This window comes from Crocodylus porosus, unplaced genomic scaffold (genome assembly GCF_001723895.1).
Source record: "Crocodylus porosus isolate Cpor-Errol unplaced genomic scaffold, CroPor_comp1, whole genome shotgun sequence".
Lineage (NCBI taxonomy): Eukaryota > Metazoa > Chordata > Crocodylia > Crocodylidae > Crocodylus > Crocodylus porosus.
Window position 1 is genome coordinate 97344672 of NW_017728943.1, and position 13328 is coordinate 97357999.

At 45.3% G+C, this 13328-nt stretch overlaps 2 protein-coding genes across 4 annotated transcripts in view; one reads left to right on the plus strand and one right to left on the minus strand.

The window, feature by feature from the left end:
• The window catches only part of B3GALNT2 (beta-1,3-N-acetylgalactosaminyltransferase 2), a gene marked incomplete at its 5' end in the record, with an annotated part of 56614 nt that extends 49049 nt beyond the window's left edge, over positions 1-7565 (plus strand). Inside the window, 3 exons of the mRNA XM_019548614.1 lie at positions 3420-3579; positions 4029-4085; positions 5823-7565. Of these exons, the coding sequence (XP_019404159.1) occupies positions 3420-3579; positions 4029-4085; positions 5823-5957 (352 nt within the window). The remainder of the gene's footprint in view (positions 1-3419; positions 3580-4028; positions 4086-5822) is intronic.
• TBCE (tubulin folding cofactor E) overlaps positions 7117-13328 on the minus strand; it is a 49280-nt gene continuing 43068 nt past the window's right edge. For 2 of the 3 annotated variants that reach the window (XM_019549835.1, XM_019549836.1), the window contains exons 14-17: positions 10545-10613; positions 9607-9666; positions 7678-7769; positions 7117-7412 (exon numbers count right to left, since the gene is read on the minus strand). In XM_019549835.1, the coding sequence (XP_019405380.1) occupies positions 7320-7412; positions 7678-7769; positions 9607-9666; positions 10545-10613 (314 nt within the window). In that variant the 3' untranslated portion in view covers positions 7117-7319. Of the gene's footprint in view, positions 7413-7677; positions 7770-9606; positions 9667-10544; positions 11580-13328 lie in introns of those variants that run through there. The other variant, XR_002103686.1, reaches the window with a different exon arrangement.

Genomic DNA, 13328 nt, shown 5'->3' on the forward strand with positions numbered 1-13328 from the left:
TCCATATCCAGCTCCTCCTCTGGCACTGGGGGGCTCATGCTGGGAGATAAAGTTGGGGTGAAGGAGACTGTCATTCTGCTGGTGGTGGCTATTTGTGGTGTTAAGGGAGGTGATGCAGGGACAGGCACTACTGCCACCTCCTTGGACCCACTGGCAGCAGAAGACTCATGGCTGCCAGGAAAGAGGGTGCACCTATGTTTGGGAGGGGAACTTGCAGTTCTAGTTTTCCCCCTACCCCTTTTGGCCCCTCTCCCTCCCACCTTGCTTCATATTAATCTTTCCTGTGCTGGAAAACATGTCTGTGTATGTGTACTGCTATAATATCTCTTCTTCTTTTCTGATTACTTTATGGATTCATAGATTGTTAGGGGCTGGAAGGGACCTTCTAGATCATTAGGTCCAGTCCCCCTGCACTAGGCAGGAAAAGACAACTAGGGTCAAGTGACCCCAGCAAGGTGACTGTCCACTCTCCTCTTGAAAACCACCAGGGTAGATGACTGCACCACCACTGGAGGGAGTTTATTCCACAGTCTGGACACCCTGACTGTGAAGGAGTTTTTCCTGGAATTGAACCTGAAGTGGCCTTCCAGGAGTTTGTATCCATTGCTCCTGGTCTTCGCCAGGGGTGCCTGGTGAACAGTTGTTCACTGAGCCCTTGATGTACTCCCCTAGTGTAGCAGTAAGCTGCTACCAAGTCCCCTCTCAGCCTTCTCTTCTGTAGGCTGAAGAGGCCCAAGTTCATCAGTCTCTTCTCATATGGTTTGTCTTGCAAGTCCCTGATCATATGGGTGGCCCCTCTCTGGACCTTCTCAAGTTTTTCCATGGCCTTGTTGAAGTGCAGCACCCAGAACTGGACACAGTACTCCACCTGCGGTCTCACTCAGCTGCAGAGTACAATGCGAGTATCACTTCCTTAGTTTTACACGAGATGCAATGGTTAGTGCATGCCAGCGTGTTGTTTGTCCTGCTAACCACAGCACCACACTGCTGGATCATGTTCATGCGATGGTCGATCACTACCCCTAGTTCCCTTTCAGCTGTGGTGCAAGTCAAATTATTGCCATCGAACCTCTAGGTATGTTGGGAATTGTTTGCCCCCCAGATGGAGCACTTTACACTTCTGAGTTCTGGTCCGCCCAACTCTCGAACCTGTCCAGGTCTGCCTGTATCTGCAACCTATCATCTGGCATGGCCACGCTCCCCAAAACTTGGTGTAATCCGCAAACTTGGCCAGCGAGCTTTTCACCCCCACATCCAAATCATTGATAAAGATGTTGAAAAGCACCAGTCCAAGCATGGGCCCCTGAAGGACACTACTGACCACTTCTCACCAGGATGACACATGAGAACTCTCTGGGTCCTACCATGCAGCCAGTTTTCCACCCACTGAACTGTTGAGCAGTTAAGTCCACAATCTTCCAATTTTTCCACAAGGATATTGTGGGATACTAAATCAAAAGCCTTTTGGAAGTCTAGGTATATAATGTCAACCTTCTCTCCCATGTCCTGGTGGTAAGAGATCTGTTCATAGAAGGAGATGAGATTGGTAAGATGAGACCTACCAGTGATGAAGCCATGCTGGCTGTCATTCAGAATTTTATCCTCAATGAGCGTATTGCACATAGATTCTTTAATGAGTTTTTCCAGGATTTTCCCTGGGATGGAGGCTAGGTTGACCAGCCTGTAGTTGGCCGGGTCCTCCCTCTTCCCCTTCTTGAAGATGGGCACAATGTTGGCTGTCTTCCAATCCTCAGGGATTTCCTCTGTGTGCCACAATTTTTGAAAGAGTTTTGCCAGGGGTTTCGCAATGACCTCAGCCAGCTCCATCAGCACTCTACGGTGAAGTCCATCTGGTCCTGCTCACTTTTATAAATTTCTAGCTTTTCTCATTGGTTTTGCACCAACTCAGCATCCACAGTGGGAAGGCTATCATTCCCGCCATGTCCCCTGTGATCCTTATATCACTTGTCTTTCCCCTTGGTCCAGTGAAATACCATAAGAATGTGTCTGACTTTTGTGTTGTGTTTAGTTTAGTGTATGTGTGTGTAATTAATAATAGTAATATCTCCTCTTCGTGTGTGTGTGTGTGTAATGTGTGTGCTTTCCTGCACAGTGATGAATCACACTGCTAGGGAAAACAGCTTTCTTTTTAAAAAGTGTGAGGGATTAAAAAAACCCAAGAACAAATAAGAGGTTTTGGGGGAAAAGAATGGATTGGATAGGGATAAGTAGAGGGATTCTAGTTAGTACGCTGTATCCAATCCTTTCCAAAAACAGAAACTAGCAGGAAGCTAACTAGGAAGCCAAGCCAGTCTAGCACCTTTCAGACATTGTTGCTCAGGCAGAAACAGCTTACCAAAGGGACAGAAAGGCTGCAGACAGAGGCTTGTATGCTGTTTCTGTGTCCTTCCCCCAGAACGCTTTAATTGGAAGGGGACTCAGGGAAAGATCACGGTCACTGGCCAGCTACAGATTTTAGTCTTTCCCCACCCTGTTCCCTCTCCCATTTCTCAGTTTCTGTTCCCCTGAAAGATTGCCTTCAGAATCTCCAAATCTTTTTCCAAATCGATTTGGGGGGAGGTCCTCCCGATTCAATTTGGATTCAGTGATTCGGCCTCTGAATCGAATCAGCGACCAAAGCTTCTCACACCTCTAGCCACTGGGCTGCAGAGGGGCATGAGCATGAGCATGTTGGGGGTGCTGTGGAAGGGAAATGAGGGGCACCACAGGGCTAGGGGGGCTGTGAGGGGGCCTTTAATTTTAATCACAGATTTTGGGTTTATCAGAGAATTTGAGATTTTTTATCAGAGAAAACTAGGATCCTTGGTCATTAGTTCCCTCTTTTCTAGGGATAATGGAATAAATAGCATCCCTTTTGCTGGATCATCCTTTCCCTTGCTTGCTACATTTTAAGAGAGTATCAGTTGATATTGGTGAAGTTGATACCAGTACAGCACATTTAAAAATCCCACTACCTGCCTATTTGCTGGAAGTACCTGTCATCTATTTACAACATATAGGAGAAGCAGGGATCTGAGCAGGGAAGGCAGCAGGGTGTGTTGTGCAGACTGTACATACGTACATTTGTGGTTTTATAAACCAAACCTAGCGGCAGTGCAGATGCTCTGTAAATTAGCTGGCTGGTAAAGTTTTTGGGTTTTGTGCTGAAAAATGTCTGCATCTAAAGGAAACAGGATGTAATTTCCAATTTCAAGACAGAGTCAGAGTGCTCAAGTGGTTTGTGCTTGGCCTCAACAGACCTCAAGGACTATTTGAATTATAACTCCAAAGAACAGATTTTTCCATGCTTTTAAATCAATGCTTATTATTTAGCAGTGCAAAAGTACAGCAAGCCAAGTTGCATGGATGTTGAAGTGACATTACTTAAAAGAAGTTCACATTATAATTTTGATCTTAAGTTTCAGGCTGAATTGGGCAGTTGACCGAACTGGGAAGTGGCAAGAATTGGAGTATCCAAGTCCAGCTTATCCAGCCTTTGCTTGTGGGTCTGGTTATGTTATCTCCAAAGACATTGTTCAGTGGCTGGCAAGTAACTCTGAAAGGCTAAAGACCTACCAGGTACTAGAGGTGTGTTTTTTGAGGGGTTATTGGGCAGCTGTTGGGTTGCTCGAGTGCTCTAAGCTGCTGCTTGGAGTTTTTGCCCCAGGGGTTAGATTCTTCCCCTCCAGGTACTAGAGTGGTTTTGGGTAATGCATGGTTTATTAGAGGAGAGAGACATGATTTGGGACTGAGAGCTTCTATTCTAATCATGGCCCTTGGAATATGGTCTCAGAAATCACTGAATCTGTTTGCCTCAGTTCCCAATTAGTAAAATGCCATCATATGCTTATTAACTACCTTAGAAGTGCTTGGATGATTAATTTTACCATTGCCAAAAGCAGGGCTTCATGTTATATTGCATGCGCATGGCAGATGATATCATTTAGTTCTGAATTTCATAGTGCATGCATTTTCTGAAGCTAATTTTTGCTGTTTATTGTTTGCATTCTGTAAATGGGTCGTTTTAGGGTGAAGATGTGAGCATGGGCATTTGGATGGCAGCAATAGGGCCTAAGCGATATCAGGTGAGTAAGTCTGTGGGCATTCTCTACGGGTTTCCATGGTGCTACTTGGATAGGGCAGGGAAGCTGAGCATTACATTACAGCACTGAGATTTTTTTCTTGCAGATGCTGAGCAAATGTGCAGCTTGCATCACAAGAGGGCTGGACAGCGAGCATACACACTACAGCAGGGGTCAGCAACTTACAGCTCGCAGGCCAGATCCAGTGTCCAGAGCCTTTGAATCTGGCCTGGAATGAGGGAGGGTATGGCAACATTTGGTGTCAGAGGAGTTTTTCCCTGAGCTGGTTCATTCTGGCCTGCCTCTGGAAAAACTGTTGCCAACTGCTGGACCAGGCTACAGCCTGGAGGGTATGGCTGTCTACTCAGCAATGCAGTGCTTCGCACTATTCTAAGGCACTGGCTCCCAATGTGTGTGTGAAGGGTATTTGGAGAATTGGGCCCCTCAAAGGAGATGAGCAAAGGGATCCAATTTTAGATCCTGATCAGGCTTAAGGAGGAGCTAGGAGCCAGCCTGGGCGGTTCTGGGCCTGTGAAGAAACAGACCTCCCTCAAGGAACTGAAACAACCTAAAAAGCAAACAGGTGCATCTGGGGAGCTTGGGCAGCAACCAATGCTAACTGCATCGCAGCATTGTATTAAGGCACTTTATTTCCACTGAATACTGCCTTAGGCCCCTAAAGCTGCCTCTGCCTCTAGGCCTTTGACACTACAACAAACCATTTCCTAACCCCAGGGACAGACAAACCCACACGTGACCTTTGGCAAACGCTCTGGGGCAGTTACCCTCAGGAATGCATGCTGGGCTTTTCACTTTCAACCACAGCTGGCTCCTCTGCAGGTATTCATTAGTAGCTTTCCATGTCTGACCTGTGCTACAAAGGGGCTGCCTGCATTCCAGCATGGTGTGGAGATAAATGAGCAGGCTGAGGTATGGGAGCAGTGTATGCCAGTACCACAGCATCTCATTTGAAGCTGGCTTCTGTGACGTCCATGGAGACATTTTCCCCATGCAGAGAACATTAAGCTCTTACCCATAAGCTACCATCAGGTTCAGCTTTCCATGGAGGTTAGGGTGAAAAATTCAAGGGCAGCTTGTCTTCATGGGGAAATTCACTAAAAACTGGTGGGAGGGGGAGCAACACCTAATCCACCTAGATACGCAGACCTAGCTGCATAGTGGGCTTGGAACTGTGGGCTGAGCTAGCTTGAGGGGAGGGATTAATACCCTGTCTAGCCCTACTTCATCCAGGAGCTAGGACTTTGTGCCAGCTTCAGTCGCTCTTCAGGCTGGAACCACAGGATAGAGCTTGCTTGGCCTTCACAAACCCATTTTGCTCCCTCTGCTTCATTCCTGCTAACGGATGCTTCCAAAGGATTTGGAACAAAATGTGGTCTTATACCGCTGCTAAAAGCTTGCCCTTTGGCAGAACTTCTGCTGTAGCATTGTTAGAGCCTCTGGCCAGTAGGAATCTAGGCAAATATACACTGAAGCCAAGTTAGAGACTTTCCAGCATGAGCAGGGTTTTTTTTGTATGAATATTCCTCACCTCAAACATAGCAAAGGTCTATTGGGTAATGTGCACATACCCTCTGCTATACCGTTGGCCACCATCACCAACTCGTGATCCTAGTAACAAGTGTGCGGTACACCATAAATACCTGATTCATTGTAGCAAGTGTTAATGTAGATGGTGAAATCTTTTTTAAAATCTCTGATTGAACTCATTGTCTCTAACAGGATAGTCTCTGGTTGTGCGAGAAGACATGTGAGTCTGGCATGCTGTCTTCCCCTCAGTATTCTCCACAGGAACTAACAGAGCTCTGGAGGGTGAAGGAACTGTGTGGAGATCCTTGTAGATGCGAGGAAAGATGACAGACTGGAGGCCAGGCAACAGACAGGTTTTAGGAGTTACCTAATCAGGAATATTAAGGTGGTGAATGGTGGGAATTCCACCTGCAATGGATTTGCACATCCCTTTTGATAACTAACTGACTGATACCGTCACATTAACATTTTCTATAGGGTAGGTGTTGGTCTGAGAAAAACCAAAATGTTTAAGATAAGCAATTTCTTTTTTATTAAGTCAAAGCACTTCTTGTAATGAATAAATGATAAATGCACACAGCAGAATGCCAACTAGCTTGTTTTTTAAATTAAAGCACTACTGACTTAACTCTGGGCTGGAATACTGCCTGAAGCCTGGATCTAAGTAAGTCTGAGCCTATGTGTACAGTCTTGCACTTGCTCACTCTCCCTGAAGTCCAGGTTGTAGGCCAGGATATTTGTTTGCAGAATTAATGTAATCTGCTATTCAAGACAGCAGCGATGTGAGCTTGGGATAGCTGGGTTCAGGGTTTCTCTGGTGTATTTTTATACTTAGTTTAATCATTTGGATGGGATGATGATGCCAGGTATCAAAGTTTGCTTATACCAAATCTTGAACTACTGCAAATATAGCCAGTTTCAAAAGGGAATTCTGATGGCTCTGTGAATAATTAGATAAAGGGTACACACTTGAAAGTACAGCAGGTTCAAGCAATTTACCAGTATAGACACTACCTTTTAAATTGTAATGCCCTGCAACATGCTAACAAGATATTTTTAATAAATTCTCAAATTCAGCAGTCTCGTCTAACGGCACTATCCATTTTTCTTACTGATTAAGTAGAATACAGGCTTATGTCTGTCAGCCTTTAATCTTAAATATTCTGCAAAGCATTGGAGATGCTGTGTTTACGTCCTCTGTTTTTAAGGTCTTTAGAAGTGAAGGAGACAAGGTGATGTAAGTGGCCTTTTCCAGTACAACATTAGTTCTCTTAGAAGCTTGTTGCTTGCACCTATTATAAGTGAAAATACGATTCTGGATTCCATATTGTTTTCTGAAACAAATGTACTGTTCTCTCCGCACCACTGCAGCATGAACTTAAGGGAAAACTCCTATTCCACTGCCATTTAGGCTGCAAATTTAAAGAACCAGTAAAATTCTGCTCCTCTGATATGCTAAACAATTTACTGAAAAACCAAACCGCAGTGAATTGCTAATCTCATTTATTGAGCTACTAGTAGTGCAGGAGCCAGGAGTTTCTTTCAAAATGGTCCCATCCCTGTGTACAAAATCCATGTTCTTCCACACAAATATGTGCAGGCACAAGTTGTAGAGTGATTCTGTTCAGGCAGTCCCTGGCTTCTCTTCCGAAGTTGCACAGTCCTTTTTTAGTCCATTACAAATGTATATTACCACCGTACTAACATGCAGTCTCCATTTTCTATTGCGTAAAATTGCAAGGACTTCAGGTCATTGTCTAGCTCAATTTCTTTACCTTCCATCTAGGATTTAAAAAAAATGCAGACATTCATCAGGCTCATTTGAAACACACAAGTGAGAATTGGATCAGATGGCTGCAGTTAACAGGGGAGCTATGCTTTTATCGCAGTTGAACAGAGCCTTAAATTACAGTGAGAAGAATGCTGTGCTTTAAGTGAAATGAGGTTCTTTCTGTGGCCTTCTAGAATGCAGTGGTGACCTTTCACGAGTTGTATTATTCAGAAATAAGTTTGAATTCATGCATTGATTTACTGAATGTCAACTTACTTTCGAACTTTCATAGGATAGTTTCAGTTCTGAACCAGGAATTTTAAGCAGACGATACAGCAATCCTTTGACCTTCTGAATAGTCATAGAATCTGTTGAGGGGAGAAAAAAAGAAAGCCAAGCGTTTACCCAGAACAAGTGGCCATTTGAGGCATTTATGCCCCTGCAACTTTACATTTTTTGTAGTTAGTCCATAAAATGGTTATTTCTGATTCAGTTCTAAAAGCAAAATCATTCCTTTTGTGGTCTGAGGAGAACTGCTAGCACCAAGCTGAGGTCTGTTTTATCTTTAGTAGATTAGATTGATAAGTAACGTGTTGGAATGCTACTACCTAACCTCTCCTCACCTTAGATACCAAATTAAAGATTTTTAGCCTCATTCTTTCCTGTTCATGTTTAGGATGGATGATTGACCTAAGTGACCTTCAGCACATATCACACACCTTCCCTACTAGCACCCCTCCTGGTATGGCATACCATCCTGGTACGTTTGGCCCCAGGGCTCAGCTTTCCCAGAACAAATGGACAAATGTCTTTCTGGAACCATTTCTGTACCCAGTTTGCAGAATTCAGTTACTTTCATTAGTTCTAAACATATTGTGAGAGTTGTTACGCACTTACATGATGAACCAATGCAGAGAGCGATGGGAATGGATATTTTTATAATGGAACTTGAATGAGTAAATTTAGTTTGTAAAAAAGGTTCACTGTGTTTGGAATAGAGATACTGGATATTTCGGTTATTTTTTTGGTTTTTTTGAAGCTTTACCTGAAGGCACAGCAATAGTGAGTTATTCCTGTAATGCCACATTGTACTTAGACAAATATTTTTCTATCAAAGATTTTGTAAAAGCTGTATCTGATTTTATGCAACTTGTGATAATAAATGTGACATTTATTTTAGAATAAATGTTGAACATGTCTTTCCTCAGAGAATGTCTCTCTCTGCACATTTCACCATCCAGACATGCTTCTTTTCCTGCTTGGGAAGCCCACAGCTTCAAACAGTCAAAGCTCTGAGAGGAGTCAGTGATATCTATGAAACCAAGAGGTTCTCCCAGCCACACCACACACTCGGGTAACTGCAGTCACAGAATTCCTGTCCTTTTGGATTAAATTTCTGCCTTAAGCTTTCATTCTGATTTCAATATCAAGAAGCCCAATTCTGATAACCAAGTCATAATTTTTCTAAACTGAAGATGGCCTATACTGAAGGCAAATTCTTTGCATTTACTGATTTGAGTCCTACCCCAGCAGGCGTGAGTGGGCTACTGCTGTTTCAGTACACAAATACTGCATGTTGTACATCAACTATAACTTGGAAGTTAACAGCATGACTAGTCTTTGGCATATCCTGGCCTGGATACCACCCTGCAGACCCCCCTGTACCAAGACTAAAAGGCAGTGTTTAGAATTTGTGCAAGCTTCATTTAAAATTTGTACTTTTAAAAATTATCAACAGGAGAGAGGTTGCAACTACCTGCCCTCTTCTGTACTGCCCCTTCCAGTATGCTTCTGGCCTGCTCTGGAGAGAGCAGGCCTAGGAGTGAAGGAATTGAGTGACCACTGTTTGCTTGTTCAGAAAGATGCCCACTAAGAGCTGGAATTAAAGCAGCAACATGCTTTTTCACAGATCAATGAATAGCCACCACATGGTAATAGGGCTCAGTACTGGCTTGAGGTGAAAGCCTCCAGACACCAGGCTCACATCCTGTTTCCAAATTCCTCAACCAACATTCAGGTTGTTTAGAATAAAGGCACAGGTCCTGTCTTTGAAGGTGGGCAGTGTCTTCAGCTGGTCACCTGTGCTGGCCTCCCTGGAAGCAGCTGCCTCCCACTGTCCTCAAACTATTTACAGACTGCAGAAAAGAGAAGCAAGCACCACATCAGCAGCCACTGAAACCAACTTGCTAACATCCCAGTTCTTACCTGGTAGTTTCTTCTCCATTGGTTTCTGATCAGGTTTATCAGGACACTTAATTGTCACAGCTTAAAAAAAAAAAAAAAAAAGAAAAAAAAAAAAAAGGGTTATGGTGACAAATTTAGCTGGATTTCAAACCCAAGTCTACCACAGCCCACTTCTGGCAATAGCTCTCCAGCTCTAGACAGAAGCCCTGAATTGTGGCTGCGTCCAGACAGATTGGGTTTGGTTTCCCCCTCTCAAATTGGCTAAATCAACAGAATCTGAGCCCTAATTGGAATGTGGAGCTCCTTGTTTTAAGCAGTCTTGCTCTGACTGCATATGTTACAGAAAAGCAAAGAATCATCAGCCAAAACTACACCTTTCATCCTGCTCCTCGGGATTTTGTCTCCCCAGCCCATGGTAATGTGTCACGGCCAGCTCTCAAAGGCTTTTGACCCTTTAAGCCTCCTCATGCCGCCTCTTCTAGAAACCGTCATTGAAATAGCCCAGTCTACTACACTGTGGCTGTAAGGTCATACTACCTCATCTGCTCTTCCTTTTGTGGATCAATTGTGAGAATGTAGGACACCTTTCTCTTTTGCCTCCTGACAGATTCCAGGAATTATCCAAAGTTTACCTGCATAATATCTCCACATTATTCACCAAACTGTATAACTGGGACTTTACACATAAGGTTGAGGGATGATTGTGGACCTTATCCCACAAGACTTCCTGCCCTTCATGTGTTACAGACACAAAAATACCAATCTAATAACACTGTAAATATAGAAGGAAATTCTTATTTATTGGAATGTGGTCTGGGAACATTATTAGACTGAACAAACAGGAAGGCAGCAGCATGCATAAACTGGCTTCAAAACTTTGGTACTCTAGAAACAATCTTTTTGTAACAGCTGGATTTTAAATGCAAAAATGTATAATATATTCATTTCAAGACTCTTACTTAGCAACTGATTTTTCAGAGTGAAAGGCTGTTGTCGTTTCAGTTCCCCTTCTTCAGGAGCACCATACTCTATAAAAAAACAAACACACACGCACACACACCTCTTAGTCAAATGAGATAAAGCAGGAAAAGCAAAGAAAAAGTTCTGCAGATAAGCGTTTCAGCTAAACTCTCTCTCCAGTGTAAGTGCAGAGAGAAATCACCCACTAATATTTTATGGGATAACCTGGTCCCTGGGATCATCCCACTAATACAGAACTCTACTGCTCCTCACTGTTACACTTCCCTTAGGGGCATGGACTCCACTCATCAAAAGGTTCTGTGACACAGACGATGCAAAACCCAACAATGCAACCTCCCATCCTGTCACTTACTGGAGTCTGCAGCCCTAAGCGAGGGTCCGCTATGCAATGCAGCAATGGAATGAGGGGGAGATCACTTCACCACAGAACATGCGGTAGCCAGGAGTTGAAAATACTCCCCTGGCACATGGGACCCACAGGGTCCACTCCTTGCTTGACCAATTCAGAGCAGAAATCTGAAGCCAGCTCTCAGATGAGTGCCCTAAACCCACCAAAACACCAGATATTCAGAGCAGGTCTCAGATTTGCTGATGTTTCAGTTCGTATAAATACAGATTTATTGGAGCGGGGACTCAACCCTGTCTCCCACACACCAGAGACTGCCCTATCCTCCCACTTAGACACCCAGTGAACAAGGTCTGCAATTGGGACGTGAATCTTGGTCTCCCATATCTCAGGAGCATGTGAAGCCACAAGCTCATTCTGAGCAGGACACACCAGCATATTCTAAACACATCTACAGGACTGTGCCCTTCTGGAGAATCCTGTTTCAGGGTTGCCAGGGCCCTGACCTGTGTAGTGACAGCACTGGACAGACGGCTCTGCACATACCACGTCCGGGCAAGTTTGTCGGTTCGGCAGTAGCGGAGTAGCAGTCTGAACATGTTAACAGTGGCCAAGTCCCTCTGAGGATTTAGGCCTCCTGTTTTCTACAGTCCAGCAGAGCCAAGGGCTAAAAGGTGAAGCGAGACAACACTGCCAACACTTTTCCCTCTGAATTCACAAAATCTCATTTAAATATGTAAGCATAATAAGATTTTTCATCACTGACTCTGGAAGCACACTCTTAAAACCTTGGACATAGCCACTGCATCTCAGTTAGGCACCAGCATGGTACAGCAACCAGATACCAGAGCTGGATCCTGATGTGCAGGCCCATGTGAGCTCTGGCAATGTGAACCTCTTTGCAGTGCCACAGACCACACGGGTTGTATATTAATAAGTGTGCCGTGCTGCTAATTTGCAGTATGGGGCCAAAATTTGCTACTGGGATTTCCCAATAGCAAAAAAAAAATCCTGGGGAAAAAAAGCAAAAAAGCAGTGCAATCCACACTGAAGTGGCAAGCACCAGGACAAATGCAGAGACAAAGGAGCAGGCAGCCCAAGGCGTGCTTTTCTGGCTCAGTCTACTGTGGAGCCTCTGTGCCTCAGCACAGCCCAGCTCCAGCCTGGCTGGCTAGCGTGTAGGGTGCCTCGAGACAAGGGAGCAGGCTGCCTTGGGCTGGTTGCTCCCCTGTCTCCATGTGCTGCAGTGAGGGGGCTTCACTACAGAACCCCCGCACTGAAGCACACTGTGCCCCAGCCAGCCACAATGGTTAGCATGGCAGGGGGAGGGACATCCAAGCCCTTTTGTCAACTGACAAACCTGGGTAAGAAGGCAAGCATCTTCCACACTGGTGTCTGACTGTGCAGAGGTATGTTCAGAGCGGGCACTGTATCAACAAGGAACTGGAACAGGCTGGTAGGAAGCAGGAAATGGGGCAACAGAATTTGGCTGGACAGACAGACAGATGTGACCTCCACCTCATGGCATTCAACTGCATTTACCCACCAGTGATTGGGGCCCAGGCTCCCACCTCCAGCCTGCTTTTGGCCAGAGCTTCTGGGAAGAGTTACTAAACAGTCATTTAGACCAGGGCAACAACCTATGGCCCAGGGGTCGGATCTGGGCCGTGGAACACTTGATCTAGCCTACAGTCATGGGGCTTCAGCAGCATTCAGCTGTGGGGGGCTTTGGCTGCAGGTGCTTCCCTGTGCCGCTGCAGACACAAACACCGGCTGTGGACACTCTCTCTGTGCTGCTGCAAAGAGAAGTGCTGGCTGTGACTGTGTTCTAGCACCTGCCTTGGACCCAGGGTGGATCGTTCTGGCCCACAAGCAGATATGGTTGCCTATCCCTGATTTAGAGGATGCCCGGGAGACTCCCAAAAAAGTGGACCAGCAAGTCCTGTTAGGCAGCTGGCCTGAAACCTGTTCCTCAGTGGCAGAAATGCCTGAATGCTCAGACAGTACGTGACTCTTGTGGAAAGTGAGACCTTAAATGGGACAACAAAGGACAACTCCAAGACACAGCTCTCTGGGAAAACACCCTGCCAACTTCAAAACTGGTCAGGCTGCAGTTGAAGTACTGTGTCCAGTTCTGGGCATCGTACTTCAGGAGGGATGTGGACAACATGGAGAGCGTCCAGAGGAGGGCCACTCACATGATCAGGGAGCAGCAGGGCAGGCCCTACAAGGAGAGGCTATGGGACCTGAACCTGTTCAGCCTCCACAACAGAAGCCTGAGGGGGGATCTAGTGGCCACTTACAAACTAGTCAGAGGGGACCAGCAGACATTGGGTGAGTCCTTGTTCCCCTGAGCACCGCCAGGAGTGACCAGGAATAACGGTCACAAGCTGGCAGAGGGTAGGTTTAGGTTAGA